General features: G+C 31.7%; 1 protein-coding gene across 1 annotated transcript in view; it reads left to right on the top strand.

Moving 5' to 3' along the window:
• Nucleotides 1–25,840, top strand: part of Snoo (Sno oncogene) — a 62,573-nt gene that overhangs the window by 27,215 nt on the left and 9,518 nt on the right. The window contains exons 2-4 of the mRNA XM_067284025.1: nt 9,705–9,898; nt 14,609–14,686; nt 17,073–17,272. Coding sequence (XP_067140126.1) covers nt 9,705–9,898; nt 14,609–14,686; nt 17,073–17,272 — 472 coding nt within the window. The remainder of the gene's footprint in view (nt 1–9,704; nt 9,899–14,608; nt 14,687–17,072; nt 17,273–25,840) is intronic.

The raw sequence follows: 25,840 nt of genomic DNA, 5'->3' as shown, positions 1-25,840 counted from the left end.
CACTAAATTTTTTAAATAATTATATTATAATGCAGTTTACCCGTGGATTATGTTTAAAAGACAATTTGAAAGGAGTATAGTTTATGTGATGGGATAGGTTATACGTCAACTTTAAATTGTGATTACAAACTCACGCATGTAGAGCAATGTCTGCCACTATAAGTGTGAGGTATGTAGTGAGTGGATTATGGTATGATATTGCATTTTAGAAATTTTTCTCTGTGGAGTACCTGCCATTGCATGTTATACACATAAAATGCAGTAACATTTAAAAAAACTCATGGAATTATAGTAGTATTATTTAGCTTATATTTATGCAAAAAATAATCTCTAAAATTAGATGTAATCTCAACTGTTAAACCTGACAACTGCTACTTAACAACTGGTTATTATTAGATAAAAATGAACTCTACAAATACCTAAGATACAAGCGAGAAAATTAAACATGAAGTGTGAACATTTTCGCCCATATTAAATGGGCATCATCAGGCGAGTAAACTTCTGCGAAAAAACATCGTGCTTGCTTGCCTGACAATGCATGTTTAACATGGACGAAAATGTTCGCACTTCGTGTTTAATTTTCTCGCTGGTATCTTAGGTATTTGTAGAGTTCATTTTCAACTGTTAAAGTAAAATATCCTCACACAGTAGAATCTTGTTCATCCAAACTAATTGAGGAACAAACCTGTTCAGATTAACAAGTGTTTTGGATTATCCAAATTCATTTTTTGTCTGTATTATTAGCTAGGATAGTAGATATTATGTGATATTATTTATCTTAAGAAGTAAAGATTATATAAATGTATATAAGAGAGAGGTCTCACATAACCTGAAATTGCAACTAAATAAACCTAGTGTAAAGGAGATAACTTTATTTTTTGCCTCCTGATTTTTGTTGCAAGTGTATTTCACATACTGTACTTGCTAGCATATAAAATGCATCCCATTTTCGGATAGTATTTTTTTGGGAAAAAGTGCACGTTATATGGCAGCAAATATATGGTATTTATTTTAAATACTTAAAAAAAATTTAAGTTATTCAGTTACAATGGTAAAAGGAGAATAAGTATATCGTGTATTAAAGATTATTGGATTTCTGCCCTCTGTGATGAAAATTGACCCTATTGATAGATGACACTGTGATTGAAGAAGAAAGTATCATCTATCAGCATTAGTCATAGATAATAGCTGCATTCCAACAAATTCTTTTTACAGCTATGATAAATTACTGATAAAAATAATATTAATGAATAAGAAAGAGCTTTTATTATTACTAATGATTTTACTAAACAAAACTAATCTTTGTCAGTGTAACTGTATTGACATATACTGAGTTATTATATTTGTTTTAAGTACATATCTTTATACTAAAACTCTTAAAAGTTATGTTATTAATTATATTATTATTATTAAATAATTATTTTAAACACAATCAATTTTTTTTTAATATTCAAAATTAGTAAAGTCTGTTTTGATATAAACAACTCTGTATTAATAGGCTACAGCCAAAAATAAGCACTCGAAAGATTATAGGATGGGAATATCCAAAGCTGAGACGAAAGGTCTTGTAAAATATTCTATCCACACATACATACATTTGACTCCTATAATTTTTTAAGGACTTGTTTTTTGGTCTTTAATCTATTAAAATTAGTTTTAGTAATTAACAGATGGTTTGTTATATATGCACCTGTTACTATTTGTAGTATGGTTTTATTTCCTCTACAATAAACTAGTTTAAGATATATGTTTTGCATATTGTGTATTTATTATTTTTGATATAAATTGGTTTTTTCCTGCCCTGATTCTGTCATATAAGGTCTACTCAGCTTCTTTTCTATTGGGTATCTGGAACCAAGACCATCAGGAGATGGAAGTTAATTGTATTCAAGAAAAATTGTTAATATTAGTATTTAGTTCTGTGAAAAGAATATCTGTATTAATCAGGACAAATGAAAGACATTTCATTTTAAAAAACCCAGCAAAAAGTTGCTTAACTTGATATTTTATTAAAAAACTTTTTTATTTTTAATTATTATAAAAAGGCAAAAAGCTTTATTGTCAGGATAGGGATGAGTTTTATAAAACAAATGTAAATGAGCCTAATAATGAGTATAATCATCATTAACCCTACTCAAGATATTACATACAACCCTTCTTTATCTCTCCACTCCATAGACCACCAAAATTTTATAGCATCAATCTCCCTAATACACAAACCTTTCTGCAAAATTTCAGAAATTTTATACAAAGAACATAGGCATTATTAAGCTTGAAAGAGAGTAAACAAAATTGTGCTTCAAACACACACACACACACAACACACAACAACACACACACATACATACATACATATAGAAAAAACTGTAAAATTTTTTGCATTTCCTGCCATTTCAGAGTCCTCGAATCCAAAAATGTAAAATTCTTGGGAGGTTATTTTTGACCGATTACCATACTTTTCCTCTATTACATATAACAGAGTCTGGAAAGTAATAATTAGTACCAAAATTCACCATGGCGATTTTATTGCCGTGGTGTCAAGGCAAATTTTTAATGGACAAATCTCTAATTACTGGCTAGGTCTTTGCTAGAACTTGCAATACTTCCTGATTTTTCACCCCTTTTTATTATCTTCCACTATCCCATAGATCATTCTTTTATTGCATAGCCTCCCTTCCATATGACTCCAGTTGAACAGTATTTGTATTGCGATTTTAATTTTTACAAAACCAAATGTAAATCCATTTTATATAATATGTAATTTCCAAATGTAAATAAATAAATAAGTAATTGATCCTTGTGATGCTTCTCAAATGCAGTGTGATATTGTCTTTCAAGACTGTCAAATTTGAATGGGTTTTTCCTTGGTAAATGACACTTTTTGTGTAACCACACGCCACATAGATTAATATTGGATAACATGGTGGCTAAACAATAGGAAATGCAAAACTTAAGACTACATTCTTTGAAAAAGAATGGTCTCAAATATAAATGTGGCGGTGAATCCACACGAGATACAACTCTAGGCAAATGCAATGTACCACTGAAGTGAAAATATGCCACAGGATCATAGAAGATATGGCAGTCATGACACATTCACTTCTATTCTGGCAAAAATAGCCCATGCAAAGCTCAGTTGAGTTTCCCTGTTGTCAGAAATTGTTAGTATGCTGATTTTATATAGTTAATAATTCACCAACTTTCTTATTACCTCCCACACTATATAATAGGATTATATTCTTATTACCTCCCACACCAACTGTATATGAACTACTAGAGCCTGTAACATTCATTATTCATTGACTGTTCAACAATGGCTATGATAACATCTTCACAGATTTGTGAAATGATAGGTTCGTGTCCTTGACCAGGTTGAACTCCAGTTCAGTTTCTTGAAATCGATTGACCATTCTCTCTGAGAGCTTATGGAGTTAATGGATCTTAGCATAAATTATTACAATGGCGAAATTTCTAAACTTCAACTGCGGCATTATTGTTGGTTTTGTAAAACGTCTTCACAGGAAATGTACATTCTAGCAAAGTGCCATTATAGCTAATAAGAATGATACTCAGAACCTGACTGCAGCATGTGCGCAAAGGGAACTGGCTTTCTCATTTCTTGCACTAATGAATTTTGGGTTAATGCTACCTATGGTTCCAAAATGGCAGCTCGTCTCTGATTCAAGGGAACAGAAGACAGAAAACAGTGGGGATGCACGTTCTAACCTAACCTATTCTAATAAATTACCATAGTTATTACCAACCAAATTATTAGAATAGGTTAGGTTAGGTTAGAACCTGCGTCCCACTGTTTTCTGTCTTCTGTTCCCTTGAATCAGAGACGAGCCGCCATTTTGGAACCATAGATAACATTAACCGAATTTTGATACCAAGCTTTTTACAGAAATTGTCTTCAGCATGTCCCGAAATGTCACCGTACCAGATACGGTTGCATTTGAACTGCTAAATATCTCTATAGACGGCATTGAATGGGGGTACTTTAATTACAATCATTCAGTATATAAAAAATTCATTTCTGAAGGAACACTGGTTATAAATTTCCTCATGGGAATTGGCCTGGTTTTATCTTTTAAAATAGATAAGAATGGAATTTTTGGAGCAAGTAGCCTGTATTCATTCCAACAGCATTTTTAAATGATGCATTTTTTTCCCCCTCACAAGTATGCTGTTGCATCAAAAGTATGTATTTCATATTGATCTCGTTACTTTGAACAAAATAATTCTTTTGAATAATGATTAAAAAACACTGAAACTATTAAAAGATTGTCGTTATTGGACTGAATTCTTTGCTGAATTCTTATCATAAAGGAGCAGAGAAAATAATAACGTTAATATTAAATTATCGAATTCAATTTACAATTAAAGCAAGCAAACGCGCAATTGCCGAAAATACATATGAGCCAAACAATACCGGATTTCTTGAACTCTGATTTTGTGATTTACGATTTGATGTGAGATGACAGCAACAATCCTATTCGTAGATTCAAATTATATTATTAATTTGACTAGTTTGGCTTACGTTGGACGAGCAACTCTTCTAGCGAGACTTGGATTAAGCGTGGATTAAGCAAATTCTATTCGCGTCGTCAGTCTTGTATTAATTTTGTTCAATTTGCCATCGTTATTTTTTATAATTCTATTTCTTTGTTATCCGTCTTATCTGTATTCGGGATAATTTGTTTTCCTTGATTGTTTCCAGTAGAAGACTTCTTTAGCAAGTCGCGTATCATTCATTCTGACTGACATCATGGCTAAGTCGAGAGATTCAGTTTGGCTAATATAACAGATCCAGTTGGCACTAATAGGGCAAAACTCAGCATTGTTAGAATTCATTAGAAAACACAAAAAAAACATTAAAATAAATACATGGTCTGTTTTATTTTAGAAGTTTCTATTTACATTCATTACTATTTTTACAATTCAAAAGTCCACAAATAAAATATAAAAATAACTAATACAACATTTAAAAATTTGTAAATCGTAACAGTCAGTTATATAAACGACTACTTTAACGCAAATGAAGCTAATCGAAACACTCCTCCAACCTTCATTTATAAGATACACTAGAAATGGTAACCTCCGACCTTGAAGAATGGTAATATAGCTGCTGCACTGGACTCTGTATATTTATGTATTTGTTAAATATAAAAATAGCTGATTATACAATATTCAAAAATTTGTAGTAAATCCCGTGGAACAACTACATAATCATTCCTCAAGTAACCTAAAGCCTGAGTGAAGGTCAAACAAGTATTATTATCACTTCATTTGTGTTAAAGTGGTCATGTATTTAACTTGTTTCCTTGTGAAATAGACACTACATAAGTTAAACAAGCTACAACTTTGGACCTCAAGCTAAGAGGGGCATTGCTCTATTCTAAAAAAATCTTTTGCCCATTAACTTGTGGTTGTATATTGGCTATATATATATATATTTATTTTCACTAACAGAAAATAAAACCTTTAAAACCACTTTTTATTAATAAAGAAACATTCTATGTATTTTATTTTTTTCAAAAAGAAAAAAAGGTTAAAGAGAGCCCAGTTTACCACAGACCACATAAATTCTCGATGATCCCGCTAACTTCTGCATAATAATTAAATTACAAAGAGTTTATTTGCAAGTCGCAAGAAGTAAATTTGGTGACGCCAGTGAGGAATTTCAAATTTATAGTAAATAAACGTTTAAGATTCACTGTAAACATTTCTCGCGATATGTAGTAGGGTGGTAACAAGCATGGTACTTCTAAGTTTACTTTTCATAAGTAATTTTTTTGTTTGCTCGTCTGGTGCAATTAAATTTTAAGTTTATTTCGATGTATTTAAGCTAACAAAGAATTGTGATAAGTATTACAACAAAAAATTTTTCTTTGGTTTGTTATTCATCAAAAGCTATTTTCAAGTAGCCTATATTTTCCTTATATAAATATAGCTTAAAAGTTATTGTAATTATGTAGGAAGGAAAACATCTAGAAATTATCGAGAACATTCATATGTTTGAATAATGTTGCCACCTTTTCAAAATTGCCGACCCGGACGGCGTGTTGGATTTGTTCGAACAGAAGTCCCTACATTATTTTGCCAAGCAAAGAATAACATGCATGCCAGTTCTAAACCAGTTAGGGACTTGTATAAGAGCAACTTGAATTAAGAAATAAAATAACTTAGCTTTAAAGAGCTGGTAAAAAGATAATGGAAATTGTCTACTTCTATATTATATATGTACTTAAATACAAAGATATTGTTTTGTAAGCACTGTAGAATGCTTTCTTGTCTTTGTTATTATAGTATAATGTGAAAAAATAAACTTCAACAGTAACAGCATAAACTAATACAGGTATACCTCGCCTTACGTCGGTAATTGGTTCCAGGAGAGGTGACATAAGTTGACGTAATTGACGTAAGTCAAATTTACTCGTGTAGTTATGATGTAAGTCGAAACTACGGTGGAAAACACCAATAATGAGCACTTGAAGACCGCTAAATAAGACGACAACACAGAAACACAGGTGTTTTCGTGTTTCGTTCTCTAGGATTCATGATGATTATATTAACATCTACTGTCAATGTACATATTTTAATATGATTTTATGTGCTTTTAATGCTTTTCTAGTGATATTAAGACTTCGATATTTGTGGCAGACGGATGTAAAGTCGAATAAAATGGCTTAAACTTGATTGTTATTTTTCCATATACTTTTTTGACAAACGACGTATAATCGAGAATGACGTAACTCAAGGTATACCTGTACTAAGGTCACAAAACTTCTATACACCTTTAAAACAGCATAAAAGTTTAATAACAAATGTTTCTGACTAATCCGACATGCCTATAACATTTTGCATGCACCATAAATTTATTTGTTTATCCATTTTCAAATTAAGATCATACATAGTATGTACTGTACCTTGGAAATACTTACATATGTTGTATGTAATTGATTGACATCAATATGTTTAGTTATTATTTTTTTTGCAAGTGCTTTAGCGTTAATGACGTTAATTTTATAATAAACCCTATGCTATCTATTGTGTTGTTTAACACTAAGTCCCATATTCTATATTATGTAGTACATATAGATTTGATCTTACCATTTTTATAAGTATGTAATTTATCGGATTACAAGGTACTCATTTTCAAAAAGTTCCAGACTACAAGGGGTCGGTGGCAGTACTCTATAGTCCGACAAATTCGATCATCTGACACCACCTTGCAAAATGTTTGTCGGATTACCGCGGATCTACTGTATTATCAATTTGTTACGACAATTAATTTGAGAAGCATTGCTCTATTTCAGGCCTGGCCAACCCAAATTGTTTTGTGGGCCACTTTGATCACACGTAACATTACGGTGGGCCACAATTTAGGCAAACATGTTTTTAAAAAAGTAAAACAAATACAAAATAAATAAGATTTTATTGTTATACCAAGAGTTTGTACTCGCACTTGCGCATTATAACAATGACACATGCAAATTTTCATTCATTTAATTGTTTTGGTATACACATAATGGGAAACAAAAGTTTTAATAGATATATAGTATTGCTTAGAGGGCCACACAATTTACCATGACGGGCTGCATGCGGCCCACAGGCCGCGGGTTGGCCAGGCCTGCTCTATTTTATTTTATTAGAATAAAATGAATAATCTGCAATAAATGTCTTGCAAATTAATTTTAAATTTTTTGCTTGCTCCAAACAGTTTTCACATGACAAATTCATAATTTTTAAACAAAGATTCGAAATTTTTGCCTGTCACAAAATATAATTTTCATTAAAAATCATGTGTATTTTGATCAAAACATCTTTTGTTATTATTAAATATAATTTATTTAAAATTATCTCCATTAAATTTAATTAAAAATATAAATTTGTATTTGTTTAAATCATATTTCAAAATATTATTGCATTTGGACAATTTATTTTAAAGTTTTACTCAAATTTATAACTTAGAGATTTGTCCATGTAGTTGTTGAATTGCTAAAAATATTCACGAGTATCTTACAGATATATAAAAATGAATGTCATCACCACAAATATACACAGCTTGTGGTATGTTAGATGGATGCCAATTTTATCTCCAGAATAAGTTAAATTCTTAAATATTATGTTTGTTTGTTAACAAGTTGTTTTACATAATAAAACCAATTTAAAATAAAATGTATTGTGCATAAGTTAAAAATATAAATGCATGATAATGTAATTCATAACGTGTTACAAAAAAAAGGAGTAATTTAAATTCTTATTCTTCTCGCTCGTATCTATTAAACAATGTAAATCACGAGAAGCAGACTCAAATGAAGTCGATAGACTAAGCACTTCTCTATTTGAGTACTTTTTATGCATTATTAGCGAGGCTGAGGCTGAAGTTTTAAACGCAAAAATGTGTACGTCGGACGTTCGGCGTGGCTTTCCCGTAAGCCTAGAAGTTTGACAATGGCAATTGGAACGTCGAGCGTTATCCCACCGACTTTCCAAACGTCATTGTCAAACTTCTAGGCTTACGGGAAAAGCCGCACCGAATGTCCAACATACACGTTTTCGTGTACACGACAGGATTAGAGTCTTTTAAGTGATTAGAAAGTAAAATATTTGCTTTAATAAAATTTAAAAAACCAAAACAGAACGTAAGACATAATTTCTTGCTCTGTCATCAGGAATGCTTGAAGGATCATAGAACATTATTATGATGATAACTACGTCCCACAATCTTTTAAGTATTCCTGATGTTGGATGTAAGTCCAAATGCATTAGAACTTAGATTTTGAAACTCCATTAAAGAATATATTTTTGGGCTGCAATTAGAAAAAATTGTTAGACATATAAATTCCCACTGTCATCTGTCTGTTCATCTGTCTTTCCTTAATCGAGAATGGAGTTAGATAGATGAAAGATGTGATATGGAAACCTTAGGGACAGGAGGTCCCAATTAACTATATACGAACTTCTGATGCAAACCCAAAGTCGTGTTATTTCAATTCAAAAATTTCCCCTGAAAGGTACCCGATGATAGACGACTGGCACAACTCGATTCGCTAAAGGAAAAGTTTAATGTACAGGGGCAAGCCACTATCAATCTGAAGTGGAGAGCATATATTTTAAATTAAATAAATTAAAAATATGATTAAAATTAATTAATGTGTAAAATTTTAATTTTATAATTGTAATGTAAATGAATATTATTTTATAAAGTATCTTAGTCCAATAGTCTGGTACTACAAGTGTATTGGGGTGTTCTTATATGTTCTGTAATGTTTCGTTACCAATGTGGACTGACTGGCCTTACACATAAGTTAACAAAGCAACAGCTTAGTCTCGCATTATAAGGCTACAACTTAAGGTGTCATATTTTTAAATTTATTCTTTGGCAAAGGGAAAGGGTTTCTTATATATGTTATATCTTATAAGATAAATAAAGCATTGGGTAATCTTTTTAACTAAAATTGTTCATGGTCTCCATCTTGAGAAACATCGTTATTGTATAAATTATCTAACTTATGTAGATTTTGCTGCAATATTGTAGTTTTTCAACCCTACCGTAAAATATAAATAATCTAAGATTATAATAAATTCTAAAATATTGGAAATAGTCTGGTAGTTTATGTTTATTAGCAATAGATTAAGATTTGTTTACATTTCATGTACGTAAACATTCTATTTTACATGATAAAATATTTTACCAGGTTGTGGACGATTTGGATAACACAAAACGGTTCTGTTTGGATGAGCATTCGTATTCGCCTGTATTGTGGGATCCATCTTTTGCGTTATGCTATGCATCTTGGACAAGGATGTGTGGAATTAAATCTTGGCCTCCTACTAAAGAAAGAAAATATTCATTTGTGCCAACTAATCTGCCATCTTATATAAGAGATAGGTAAATAATTAATTATTATATAATGCTATTATACCTTATATTTCTAAACTTAATCTGTTTGTTATTATAGTATTAAAATTTACTGAAATTCTTTATTAAAATCATTTTAACCTTTAATTAAGAATGATATGAAATAATCAAGACCTATCTACCAGTTTAATACATTATTAAAACTAAACAAAGGTGGATAAATTTTTATCAAATATCATGCAAAGTCAGCATTTGAAAACATGATCCATGAAAAGATATATAGAGACAATATACAGGGTGAACACCCTATATATACAGTCAATTACTTTCTATGGTGCTTTACAAGAGGCAAAGATTATTATTGAAGTTGGGGCAAACATAATTTGCTTTCAATATAAATATGTATTTCAATATAAATGGCAGCATATGTTTATTTGAATGATATTTAAGTCAGATTTATAAACAATATATTAAAGCATTAAACTGGTAGATAGGTTTGAGCCATTCTGTGGTATCCAGGTCCAGGTAGAGGACCATCAACAGGGCCATTTGATCTGAGACTAGACACAGAAGACAGTGCTGTAACTAGCTCTTCATGTGCCCTATGCAAGATTACATTTTGGGCACCCATTATTTTTGGAATTGATTAAAATAATACAATAGAAATGGTCAGTCAATTTATAACTTTAAAAACGTTACAGAATTGGGCTCCGAAACAACAAAATTTAAGTTTGAAAGTGAAAATATAATACCGATCACGTTTCAATACTCTATTTCGGGGTTCCCATTTGACCTAGGCACCGTGCCCGTGCATCCGTTGCACCTGCCTAGTTACGGCACTGACAGAAGGCTCCAAAATTTAATTTTTTACGTTAAAACAGATGATGCGTAACATAAAATTAAAGTTTATTTTGATAAGTAGCGACAAAATTAATATTTATTTTATATTTATAGAAAAGGTCGATATAATCTTATCAATAAAAAATTTATTATTTTCTATTATAAATTATGTTTCATTCTGAACTTTCTCAATAAGCTATTATTCTCACTGGTTAATGTTACCTATGGTAGCGAACATGGCGGCTCGTCTCTGAAACAATGGGGACGCACGTTCTAACCTAACCTAACCTAACCTATTCTAATAAATTACCATAATTATTGCCAACCAAATTATTAGAATAGGGGTAATTTATTATAATAGGTTAGGTTAGGTTAGAACGTGCATCCCCGCCGTTTCAGAGACGAGCCGCCATGTTCGCTACCATAGGTAACATTAACCTTCTCGCTAATCATTATCGAGATAAGATAAACAAACAGTTTATTTTCTTTTTTCTTCATTACTTTAATTACAATAAAACTTTTAAAGTATTTACAAGTCGATAAAATCTTAGCGAAACGCTTATAAAATATTTTAATATTTAAACTGTTTTTATGTATTAAAAAAACTTAATAATTTTAAATTATCAATTAAACTTTTCTTCGAGATAAAAATCATAAATCCCACTTTGCATTGTTCGACATTGTAAGCGAATTTAATTTATTACAAAACAAGTTATCAGCAAGAAAACATTTCTCCCCCCTTCCAAATTAGATTGCTATATCATTAAAGATAATGGTTTATGTCCTTGGTTATAATAGAATATTAAATTGTATTGTTGCAAAACTATTATCTGATTTAATTTCACTTAAGCTACTTTTTTCAGTTTATTCTCTCTAAACAGATAATTTTTTTTATTCAAAAGTTGATTTAACGTAGCCAATTGATGCTTAGGAAGACGTAGTGTCGGCGTAACTATCGATAAGATAAACATCGGAAATATTAACAAAAAATACGATAAAATTATTTTGTTTAGATTTAAAGAATTATTAATAAATAACTTATTATTATTAAAAAATTAATTAATTGCATTTAAGGGATATAGTTTGGAATGAAAAACGCGAGACTAGAGCTAGCATAAATAATTGAGCAAGATAACTACTTAGTTCGACGAGTCAACAGTGAATAAACGAAGTATTTTTGGTCAATTGTATGATTGTATTCGGCATATAAACGCACGTAATAATATTTAATAGCGATACCGATTACGTGGAATTTATAATGATACATTACTCGAAGACTTCCAATCGGAGTTTAATAAAAATAAAACCATTTGATTTAAACTTAGGAAATAATATGTCATTACGATAACATGTAATTGCTGTATCTATTCAATATTATATTTAGTAGCGTATCTTCCTACAAACATATTTATGTGTACAGTACATTCAATAGAATGGAATAATAATGTAGAACATTATTAAAATGTAAAATGCATTATCACACTTTAAAAGATTTCAAAAAAAAAAAACAATGTCTTTTAATATGAGAAAATAGTTCTGTAACCATGAAAATTATATATTTACAACATTGTTTTTGAAATCTTTTACAGTGTGGTAAGCCATTTTATCTGTGCTCCAGCTCTCAACTGGCCAATCAAACTGAGAATAATACTCTTATATAATTAAACAACCATAGTCGAGATAGAAGTCGAGGGCATGTAGCTACTTTGGCAGTGGCATAGCGAGGAGGCAAGGGGTTGTATCATGCACCGGGCACCACTCACAGAGGGGTGCCTAAATGGTCTCCAAGACGAACTATATGTGTTTCTGGAGGGGAGGGGGACGCCAATTATATTCGCTATGCCACTGTACTTTGGATCCCTGTGCAATTGCACAGGTCACATAAATGGTAGTTACACCACTGGTTCAATGCGTTTATGGCTTGTCTTATTATTTTTGAAATATTTAATTTCACACAGAATATTATTACGTTGAATATGTGCTTCTAGGCTGAAGATGGTTATATAGTTGACCAAAAAACATTAAACTTTTTGGTTCTTCCAAACTCAAGCATTTATACAAATATAAACATCTAAAACAAAACCATGATTATTTGTTTAAAGCTAAACGACTGCTGGATTATATCGGGCTGTATTAATGCTACTATTAATAATTAAATGTTAATTAATTTCACCTAGAAGTAGGTGTTAGGTGCAATATCTTGATAAATTTAATAATTATAATTAATATTTTAAGAAAAGAATTCGCCCAAAGCAGGACTCTGAACCCACAACTCTCACTTACCGTGCAGTCTCGAACATGGGAGTTATTCAAGAGATTGCACCTAACACCTACCTCTAGGTCAAATTACTTAATATTCAATTATTAATAATAACATTATTTAACCCAATATAACCCGGCAATCATTTGGGTTTAAGCATTTATCTATATAACAACGTAACGCCAACTTTGATCAATTTCTACAACAAATATCGTTTGGAATCATGAAAATAATATATTTTTAAATTTTATAAATACGGAAACGATGATAAATATTTAGTTTTTATGTAAGATATAAAATTATCTCATTAAAAAATACATAAAAATCTTCAAATCGGTATGAGAAAATACATTATATCTGTTTATAAAAAAATATTTTTATGAATTGATGTTACATGCTAAGAAATATTTTACGAATTGCTGCAAGATTTTTCTTTTTAACTTTTTCTAGCCTATGGGTACTAAAAGGGCTTTTTCCATGCCCATTGTGGGTTCAGCCAGACTCACAGGTGGTGAGGAATAGGACTCAACCTATCCAATTCAAACCACCTACAAAAATTTCTGAGGATCTGGCCTGGAATCTGGGTCCGTCAGAGCGGCAGACTGACATCTTTACCATTTCAGCAGGCCAACAACTTTACTGCCTTGGCCATCTGGTTGTCTGCTACAAGATATTAACTTTTATAATATTAGAACTATGTAAAAAAACTTTTATTATTATATGTATCTAATATAAGATTCGTTAATTTATTCTATTTATTAAAGATTTGTAAAAGTAGCTCACAATAAAAATGAAAATTGCACCGTAGCCATAGTATCACTTGTTTAAAGATTAAAAATATTAATTTATTTGGTTAATGTTACCTATGGTTCCAAGATGGCGGCTCGTCTGATTCCGGCAAGGAAACAGTGGGGACGCACGTTCTAACCTAACCTAACCTATTCTAATAATTTTGTTCGTAATAATTACGGTAATTTATTAGAATAGGTTAGGTTAGGTTAGAACCTGCGTCCCTACTGTTTCCCTTCTTCTATTTACTGGAATCAGAGACGAGCAGCCATCTTGGAACCATAGGTAACATTAACCATTTATTTCTATCGCAAATTTACTTTTTGTTGATATTTAATGATGCTTAGTTGTTCGAGAGACACTTCTTTTTCTTCGGAGCTTGTTTTCACTGTGATCAATTAAGACAGATCTCTGTTAACTGGGATTTGTCATTACAGAATCATTCCGTTTCTTCCTCAATCACTCCCAGACTTGTACTCTGTCTTCCTGTAAACTTTCTACTTAATCTAATACAATATATAATTAACTTCCTTTCTTCGAATTTAGCCACATACCGTCGCAGAGTATAATGACAAATTGATGGATATTATATTCTGAGAGGATCATCATCGTATTCTTAAGGCTTTTCTCTAATTTTTGTCAGTTTCATATAAATCACAGGTCATCTTATTCTTGCTTATCCATCTCGGCATCATCATTTAAGCCAGATAATTTCCATTCCTCTTTTCCGTTAACTGTTTAAGAATTAAATTATATGAGTCATTATAATTTTATAAACATTTGTTTATCAATTTTAAAAATAAAATTATTTTACATCATTAGAATTTTTTATTTTATTTTTATTTTTTTAGTTTATCTATTTCTGTGCCATCATATATTACTCAGAATATAACATCTCTTGATCCAGAAGTTGCAATGGAAATAAGAAGGTAAAAACTATTGTTGTGTAAAATTAATTCGGTATACCATTAAACTTATCTTAAATGGTATTATTTGATTCTATTAAAAGTTTTTAGCACCGGTATAAAGCATGATCAAACAAAGTTTACTTTCAAGGAGTAAGGGTGCAACTATGCAAATGCGAATTTAGAGCGAGCAAGAGGTTGCGAGCGATTTAGCTTTTGCAAAGGAAAAACCATGCACAAGTAAGAAGCGAGAAATAATGCTGGCGAGAGCAAATTTCTGGTTCTCGCACATATCTGACAGGTTTTGATATTTATTGCGTCTTGCCTCTTCTCGCCACATATTCTTGCTTGCTCGGAAAATTCGCTCGCTCACGTCTGCATAGTCGCACCTTAAGCTTGGTAATGCTAAGAGCTAGTTATGCTTAACTGACTGATCATATGTCGCCAATCTATTCATTTTCAGCCGTATTTGCAGTCAAGGATTTTTTTTTAAAACTCTTTTCACCCTGTGGGCACTAAGAGGGCATCTTTTAGCAAGCCTATTATGGGTTCGGCCAGATCCGCAATGGAGCGGCTGGGTGGTGAGGGATGGGGCCCAACATATCCGGACGGCCATCCTCCAAAAAATTCCTGAGGATTTTTTGACCCGTCTGGATTCAATTCCGGGTCCCCAGAGTGGTAGGCTGCCATCTCGACCACAGAGGCTTGCAACCAAGGATCAAGAGTTTGAAGTTAACCAGTTATCATTCACTTTAGTTTTAATATGTGAATGCTTATTGGTTAACTTCTCAGTCTAAACTCTTAACCTTTGGTTGTGAATGAGAACGTTAGTTTCAAAAGTTATCTATAAGTCTATAGTAAATAAATGCTCAAAATTTAAGTCTTGTTTGTTGCAATGCATAGCAGTGCAGTTACTCATGGCATTGCCAAATCTGCTCTTCTTGAATATAATTTTTATTTGATAACCCAGTATCAGTTAAAATTCTAATAAAATATAGTTTAATTTTTATTACAAACCATTAATGTAATAGTAATAGGGCACACCTTCTACGCTCTTTCTAGCAAAACAGTTTAATAAAAATTTAAGGAAACAAATGTTTTCGGCTACATTAAGTAGCCCGCTTTGGATTTTAATGGTAAAACCTAATGCTAAAATGGTAAAACCTGAAGCAAGCCACTTAATATAGCCGAAAATGTTTGTTTCGTTAAATTTTTATTAAACCGTTATGCTGAAAATAGTGTGGAAGGTGTGACTTATTATTAGTAGTTTCGGCTTACCACATAGATTTATAATAGTGTAAATATAAGCAGTATTTTGGAAATTTTATGCATTGGAAAGAAAAAAATCCATGTTTTCAAGAAAATAGTTTCAAATTTGGATTAACTATTGGCTATAATAGCCCAATAGAAAACCCAGCTCTCTCATTTGATTCAAACTCTTGCTAATTTTTCCTATTTTTTTTTCAATAGTTACAAACAATTTTAGGTTAATGTTACCTTAGGTAGCCGAGATGGCGGCTCATTTTTGATTCCAGCAAGGAAACAGTGGGACGCACGTTCTAACCTGATCTAGCCTATTCTAATAAATTACCATAATTATTAGCAACCAAATTATTAGAATAGGCTAGGTTAGATTAGAACGTGTGTCCCACTGTTTCCTTGCTAGAATCAGAGATGAGCTACCATCTTGGCTACCTAAGGTAACATTAACCCAATTTTAAATAGTTTTACTTATGTTAAGGCTTGTGTGAATATGATAGTAAAGGTTAAATTAAACTTTGAGACTAGAATGAAAATGAGAAATCCACCTAAGTTGACGGAGAAAACAGTGAAGCGAAATACTTAGCTTAAGTTTCTGTTTAACCCAAATCTTATTGCCTACCAATCCTCTTTCAGATTGCAATCTCAGTAGAAAGATGAGTTGATAAAGAGTGAGGATCAGGAGAAAACTTGTAATAGAAGCTTTTCCTAGCCCTCCTTTTATATCAAAAAGCATAGAAAGAGGTCAAGTTACTAGTTAGATTCCTTACTGATAGGAAAAGAACATTGTGAGGAACTCAAGTTACCAGTTATACTCGAATTATCAGACGCTCTTATTCTAATCGTTCTTCCGTATTGGGAAGAATGGTTGTAAGTAGAGGAACTGATAGGAGAAACTATATGATAGGAAAGGTCCATTTTCCTGTTCTGATCATAATTGTTTCTTCCCTAAACAAATTTTTGCATTGCTTATTTTCTAACATCATGCTGATTTTCTTTACAATGAGTAAATATAAAAAATAAATGCATAAATTGTTATATTTTGATAAATTTAAAAAATTTAAAATGGCAAAATATTAGCTTCATATTAAGAATTTACTATAAAATCTTTAAACCGGCATTAAACACTACCGTTTCAATTTTTGTATAGACATTGTATGAGTTACGGAAGTTCATTTGCAACAAGACAGAAAATGTCGCCTTACACGGAAACAAATACTTTGAACCCTTTGCCCGAAAACATAAAAATTGAACCCTGGTTACAAGAAAAAGAAGTCGACGAAACACAGTCCGATGTACATATTGATAGCGAAGATACTATGTCCGATACGACTCTTAGCACTTTATCAGGTACGTGCAAATTAGATTAAGTAAAAAATAAATAAATACGATAAAGTTTGAAAAATTTCATATCGCACATTAATGTACATTGTTTAATTTATAAATTTAATTGTATATTTTAGAATAATAAACAAAGTAAGCTTAAAAACTCATTTTAATTTTGAATGAATATATACAGGATGTCTCATGTAAAATCAGCCCCACTTACTAGAATCAATACGAATGAAAATGCTCACTAGATACTTTATTTTAATATTATTTAAACATACATAAAATAGTGATGTCGATTGCTTTGATATTTCTGCAAATTAAGTTTGTATGTAGTTATGGAATTGGTCTCGTACTTTTCCCTTTAAAATTTACATCACTAATGTTTCATCTCTTCTTCTTCTTCTTCTTTAATGCTGCCGAATGGCGTTTACGACTTCGTATTGATATTGTTCTCTGTCTTGCACTGTGTGTAGAATTTGTGCTGTTGTCACATGAAGTCAGGTGTTGATGTCTTCTAGCCAGGTCATTTTCAGTCTGCCTGAACATTTCTTGCCTTCAATCCTGCCCTCCAGGATGAGTGGCAGTAGATGATATTTATGGTGGTTCCTAGTGATGTGGCCTAGGTATTTGCATTTCCTGCTGATAATGGTTTTGATCAGGTTCAGGTCCGTGTGCCTGTCCCGCAGGACCCGTGCGTTGGTTATCTTGGCCGTCCACGGGATTTTCTGCATTCTTCGGTAGAGCCACATTTTGAAGGCCTGTTGCTTTTTTGTAGTGGCTGATGTTAGAGTCCACGTTTCTACACCATAGAGCAGGATTGGCCAGATGTAGCATTTCAATGTGTGTAATTTGAGCACGATGTTCAAGCTTCTGTTGGTAAGGAGTGTATGTTTCATCTCGGTCATGTTGATTTTAAGTGGGACAACTTGTGCTTCTAAAGAAATATATCTTTGTTCCGCTCGATTCAAATTATCATTTAATACAGGTTTTACTCTACAAATTAAAAATATAAAAACAAACATTACCGTATGAAATGATTATATTGAAATATTATTGTATTAAACCAAACGACTGGGATGTTTACTATATAAATATTATTGTAATTCATCAATGAAAATATTATAAATTATATTTCTTTTCTTTTTTAACTCTCTACTTTTTTGCACCAAATAGATCTTCGTGTCCATTGTAAGTTGGGCCTAGCCCCACAATGGAACAATTGGTGTTTACATAAAGTGGCGTAGTGAACATAACTGGCACCTGGGGCACAACTGATGCCTGACACTTTATTGGCGTCCCTCTCCCCCCTCCAGAAACACATATAGTTTGTCTTGGAGACCATTTGGCTGCCCGTGTGAGCGGCACTTGGTGCATGATACACCCCCTTGCACCCCCTCGCTATGCCACTGTTTACATATAATCTGATATGTAGGGTGTTACAAATAAAGTATACCAGTCTCAAAACTTGGAAATAGCTAAAAATAGGAGGATTGGACTAATTATGGTGAAACAAAGTGTAAGGAGAGTGTAGTTGTCAGAAACCCCTAAATTATGGAATCTTTCTTGCCAAAGTCCAATTGAATGCATGATCCAAAATGGTGCCACCAGAGAGTAAATGAAAATATAAATGGTATTTACTCTGGGATAATTTTTGATATCTTGCATCATTGTTGCATAAAGTAAACATGAATGTGCAAGGCAGACAAACATGTAAACCAGTGCGATTGCTATCATGTGTGCACAGCTCTGTTCTGTGGCAAGTATGTGCTAAAATCACTCTCTGCGAATTACAGTATAAGCAAACATATCTGAAGCCACATTACAAGATGTCTTTAGAAGGATGAACAGTACTTTGAACACCTATTACATTAGGTGAATCAATTGCATTAGTTTTTGCAAGTATTTAATCAATTTGTTTTCTATTATTCTTTGTTGGAGATTTTTTAATTGTTTTCACAAATTAATTAAGCAAGACTGATTGTCCTTGTTGCTGTGGATTCGGATGTTAATAATGCAAATTCCTATGTTCATAAACATGTATTTACTGCTATTGATACTATCTACAATAATGGCCAATTGCAGTCATGCATATGTGTTATGATCAGCTTCAAGAGCACACCTGTAAACACACATGCTAACAGTAGTTGAACCTGTTTGCCTTTGCTGACTTTTATGGTAACTTTACTCGAGAAAAGTGTGAATTATCAAAAATTACGCCAGAGTAAACGTTTAGAACTTTATGTAATTTTTGATGGTGCCGTTTTTGATCCTAGGTACCATTGGATTTTGGTAGGAAACCTTCCACAGGGTGCACAACCCATGGGTCTCTGGGAACCTCTTGCAACTTGTTTGGCCAGAATTAGCCTGATCCTCCTACCTTTAGTCTTTTTTAAATCATAGTGGAATTATACTTTACTATTAAATTTCTTAATTATTTAAAAGCTTTCATTTATCTCTAAGTAGATGTATTTTGAATCCTAGAAGAATTTAATATAAGTCATTGCACTGTTTTTGAAGAATACAGGTTTAAATTTTGGTTACTCCATCAGAAATTTTCACGCATGCTCTGAATCATGTATAGCAATCACTATTGACATTATGGGTCTGGACAAACCTAGAACGAGTCTCATCAACCTGCAGGCAATAAGAAGGTTTTTACTCTCTTATCAACTGAAAGACATAAATAATTAAAAAAGAAAAATAGTTGCAAAATTAGAGTATTGATTAAAAGAATGTAGAGCATAAAACTGATTTTGAAAAATAGAAAAATCTTTAATTCTTTCTGTAATATCATGAGATACGTCCTTCATATTCCAAAGCAATTCATGATCCAACAAACTCAAACTTCTCAATTACGAGGTCTTGTATTGTGGATTTATTGCAGTTATATTTCCTTCTTTTTGATATCAAGAGCTCTCGTTATATGGCTTTGCTTCTTACGTTCCAAAAAATAACCTAAATCTTCTTTATTCCGAATAAAATGGATGATAAAAAATGTAAGTCTTTTACCTTTCATTTTTATTACCCATTGTTTACTAATTGTTTTGAGAGTCTCCCCAGCTATTGTGTTTTTATCAGATTGCATAATCTTTGTAACAAGTTTAGATTTCATTTATTTTTATACATGAAGGCTCCTCAGAAGCTCTTTGCACACACACAATTGTGCACAATTACCTATAATTTTACATTGTATGGAAATTTATTATAATAGTGGATGTATCAAAAATGATTTATATATCCATAGCAACTGCCTTCATATGTCTTTAATGTAGATAATTAGCAATGTATTTTCTTTTTATATATACATATAAATATATAAAAGTGGTCATTCTAAAGATCGTAATAAAATATTTGAGGAGAACAGTTATCAATTATCACTCTCTTTATAAAGATAAACGAAGAACAATATCATTATCATTTTGTTGCTTATGTCAGATTGTTATCAGAGTAGACGAGACTTACTTCTCTTTGTACTCGTGATATCTGTTATTACAATAGAGAAGTACTAGAAAGTTTCTTGACTTTAACACAAGGATATTTACGAATTTCTTTGCAAATTAATCATTTAAGATGGAAAATACGTTGCATATTTTAAGTTCAAAAATTCTAAAAACACGTTTAATTTCACGTCAACGACCTTTCACAAATTTGAATAAAGTACAAAGAATATCTTGCATTCATCTCAATTAATTCATATGAAGTTTGTGTTGCGGTAAATTAAAGAATGCTTTCCATGGAGTTAAAATATATCATCTATCTTCCTTGAGAACTTTAATATTGTAATTCCACAATTGAGAGTTTGTATACCGTACATTCTGTTTTACTTTACGTTAAATTTGAGTTGGGATACCAACCATTAACTTTATCTTGGCTTTAAAAACATTAATATTAAATAAGACTTCTTAATCTGATGATATAATTTGTTAAACTGTTTTTCCTTCTTTGTTGGATCACAAATTTAATTCCTAGTACAGGCGTAACGTTTGTACTGTTGACCTTTAAGATAAGAGAGAGAGTAATCGGAAAAACAATGGTCTAGTAATGTTAATTATCCATTAATCTGAAAACATCTTGGCCAGCTATAAAACGAATTTTAAACCAAATGATTGCCGTAATTAATCGGGCTATTTTTATGCTAAGATAAATAATCAGAAATTCGGTAATTTAGTACCGGAAGTAGACATTAGGTGCCATTTCTTGTTGAAATTAATAATTAGAATAATTTAATATTTATTAAATAATTTAGGACAGTCTGGAATTACTAAATTTCTAATTATTAAATGAATTTTATATGTGATAATACATACAAACAGCCTAAATTATGGTAATGTGACGAATACAAATCTAATTACTAAACACTACATTTCTAAACTTAGACATAAACAATAGTTTATTATTCTTTAAAGTTGGAATTGCTGCACAAATTGATAATAAACTGAACTTTTGTACTTCTTCCGGCAATGCCGCTGATATAAATGAAAAGCGGCAAATGTTTTCAGCCTCGTTTGCGGACCAGCGTTGGGCTTCTACACAAAGAACGAAAACATTTGCAGCTTTTCATTTATATCAACAGCATTGCTAATAAATATTCTACACATTAACAGTAACAGTCTGATATATTTGAATATCGTATTTCTACTCCAAAAGATGCCATAGAAATATTAGAGTTTTTAACACCAGAGTAGATATTTTCAGCTTGCCAACTCTTGACACCAACACAAGCTCCTTAGTATCTACCATTTCGTCGTTGACGTGTAATTCATTAAGATAATTGAATTATTAGCAATTCACTGGTGATCTAATGATAATTAGAGGATTGTAGCTATGGTTTTTTTACTTTATTCAAAAGACAAAAAGTTATGAAAATTTACAATGCCCCATATATAGAAATAACCCTGCTAAACCTCAAAATTACAGGTCCGTTCAGTTCTGAGATCCAAAATAGACACAAAGATACAATTTTTAAGGAGTTGTTTTGTATTTTTGGATCATGGAATGTCAAAATGTCAAAAAAGCAAAAATCTGGGGATCAAAATTTGACCGATCACTAGTTTCCGTATGTTATATTCTGTAACAAAGAAGCCAAAATAATTATAAAATATAGTTGGTAGGAGTCAGTTGAAAAAATAATTTGCCGACTGACTCTTACTGATACTGACTCCCCAGTCCTGCTTGGACCAAAAAGATTTGGTCCGTTGTTTTCGAAATTTATTACATCAAAGTCTATAAAATCAAAATTAGCAAGGTCGAGGCCGAAGTTTTAAACGCGAAAACGTGTACGTCGGACATTCAGTGCCGCTTTCCTGTAAGCCTAGAAGTTTTACAATGGCGTTTGGAATGTTGAGCACGACCACTGATTTTCCGAACACCATTGTCAAACTTCTAGGCTTAGAGGAAAGTGGCGCGGAACGTTCGACATACATGTTTTCGCGTTTAAAGCATTGGCCTCAACCTTGCTATTATTTGTTCATTTGAAGTGGCAATTATTGTTTAAAGGTGCATACTTTAATTATTTTAATTTATGGTATTACATTTAACGAAATTTTTAAAAAATTAGATTATTAACAATTTTAAATTTTAATTTTTTTGATTCTTTTAATTATATAAATTTAAAAAAAAAATATTCTAGCTAAATGTTTTAAATATATATTAATATATACACTTCCATTACAAATATAATTAAATTAAAACTGCTTTCTCGAAGCAACGTCTGTATTCAGGAAGGAGTCATTTTACGAATTTACATCCCCGATAATTTATCAGTTCTGCGATATAAGAAGGCAGCTTTGATGACAGTTACATTATATACCAGAGGTGGGCAAGCAAGAGTTCAGTGGGAGCCGAAATGTAGGTTTTGAAAAATGCACGGAAGCCGCAGTTCTGTACTGTTGTGGCGGATTGTGTGGTAAGGCTGGGAAAGATAGCACTTTCGGCAAGAGCCGCACGTAACTCAAAAAAAGCCGCACATTGATCTTGGCGCCGCATTTGCCCATGCCTGTTATATACTATAATTGGGAATTGTTAACGTCTGAATTAAATATTTTACAGGAGTTTGCTAAAGTCCACACTTTCAGCAAATAGTTTCTTTTGAAGCTTGGCAAGACTACTGCTCCAAGAAAGCAGTTTTATATTAATATATATACATGTTATTTTCTGTATTTAAAAAAAAATAAATGCAATTCTCGTAAATTATATTATAAAGAAAACTAATAATGTTTATTTTTACTGTTTATAGTATATTATGGTAACTTGGTATTGCTTAATCAAAATAACATTTACATTTTCTACAATACGGCAGACCCCCTATAACATGGTAGATACGTTCCATGTTATGGGGGGTCTACTGTAGTTCTTTTACTTATCCTTTGCTCTGTCTCTGTTTCTTTGCCCTTTTATCAGCCATATATGTTAAATATCTTTCATACTCCATGGAGCATTTTTCAGTTAGTATAATATATATATATATAAGTAGTGTAAAATTGGGATTTTTTACATCACTCTGTTTAAACTACAGTTAAATCAATAGTTTATAGCTCTAATACTATTTTCATTTAATTATTGTACCACATTAATAATGAAAAATAAATGTAATCACTTAATTTCGTTCAAATTATAGCAGAAAATTTATAAGCTAATTGGTTCTTTCAAGATCGTAAAGCGAGTTGTATTTCTCGGAAGATCGACGTTATAGATTGAAATTATATTACTGAAAATAAACAGTTTTAACTGTGTAATATTGAATGGAGATAATAAAGCAAGCAGACATAAAACAGAAGCTACAAAATAACCCGAAACTTATTGTGCTAACGTTAGTTTTTCGTAAAATAATTATTTCAAAATATAAATTTTTATCCACTATATTTTATACAAAAACTAGAGAGAGATTATTATTGATAATGTTATTGAAGGATTAATTTATCGGATTAAACAAATACACCAACGCCGTCGACTTTCCAGCACATATACCGGAAACTAAAAGACGTTTATGTTTTAGTTTGTTTTCTTTTCATTTATTGGATTAGAAAAGAATATATCCATTATTTCTGTTACGGAAATATTCTTGAACGTGGGGAATGTAAAGACTGCAAGAGGAAACGTCTGTCGCGAGCATAATTCGCGACGTATGACAGATTGCGGCCACTGTTTCTGTTAGCCTACGACAGAAATAATGTATATATTCTGCAAGTAGATACGATATATTATAAGTTATTTACTTTCAAAGATCGATTTATTATTTATCTAACTAGGATTAAAAAATCAAAACATTTTATTTCATGAATACAATCAAACACAATTTGATATTATAGCTTAGCATAGAGATAGATAAGATTTTGATGTATTTTACATCAACATAAGTTTTGCTTTTTGGTAACTTGAAGGTAATATTTTTTGATTTTATCAGTGTTTGAGGTGATGTCTCATGTCACGAATAATTAAATGAATAAGAATAGTCTGCTGATGCTTGCAGATTAGGCTTCATTGAGCTCATTGTATGCTTATGGGGATGGATGTTGATACTTGAGTTTTATTTTAAGAGAAAGAGCTTAGCCCTGTTCTTTTATCTCTGTATGAAGAGAAGAGAATAATATCTTTGTGATCAACGCTAATAAATTTCAGGAAAAACGGATATTATTTTTCAGAAATGCATATTTTATACATCCTTTACATAAAACTTTGCTGTATTTTGTTGAATACAGGTTCCTCACTTTACGACCGAGTTCCGTTCCGACAACTACGTCGTTAAGTGAATTGGTCGATAAACGAGGAGCTTGCACCGGGAATATAGGATCATTGTAGAATTATTCAAATTGTGCAACAAACTTCATAAAAAGATTATTATAGTATGCTATTAGCCTATTATAGTATGCGCAAGCCTATTATGGTATGCTTAGTGTACATGTCACTATTTGCCACTGACCGACACTCAAGCTGAGAAAGGGGATTCTCCTAATTGCAGGTCGCAACTCGATTGGTCGTAAGCGCGAGTGGTCGTTAAGCACATAGGTTGTAAAGTGAGGAGTATTTGTACTTACTTTCAATAAGTGCAACAAATAGCTCATAATAACATACATCATAGTTTCTTTGAGACGCAAGTTAATTTTGCTACAAGTTCTTAACAGATTATACTAAAACCAAATAAGACAATGTTAAATAATTCCCCAAATGAATTTGATAGAGTGCCTTATCATCCATTTAATTTCTCCACTGTTTCTTGATTATTCATAATATTCATTGCCCATTTCTCCTTCCATATTCAATCGTCAAATCTATTGAATCGATGAAAATGTGGATAATCTTCGTCACGGTTACTCGAAATGACGAATTGCGTATATAATGCCATATAGCGACAAAGCATAAATTTTCAACAATTTCAACTTGAATAGTCTCTTAATTGAAGCAGACATTTCATAAGTTGAATACTTCGTGTTTTTATAATGACATAAAGTAAACAAGAAATGTAATCAATCAAAACAAATACAGAATTACAACCAAATATATTCCAACATTGCATGAAGAGAAACATTACTTTAATAAATAATGGCAGGGTGGTTGCAATGAGAAAAGTATCATTAAGTACTTAAGTTT

This window comes from Centruroides vittatus, unplaced genomic scaffold (assembly GCF_030686945.1).
Source record: "Centruroides vittatus isolate TY-2023 unplaced genomic scaffold, ASM3068694v2 scaffold_1047, whole genome shotgun sequence".
Lineage (NCBI taxonomy): Eukaryota > Metazoa > Arthropoda > Arachnida > Scorpiones > Buthidae > Centruroides > Centruroides vittatus.
Note: the sequence above shows the minus strand (reverse complement) of the source record. Positions and strands in the feature narration are given on the sequence as shown.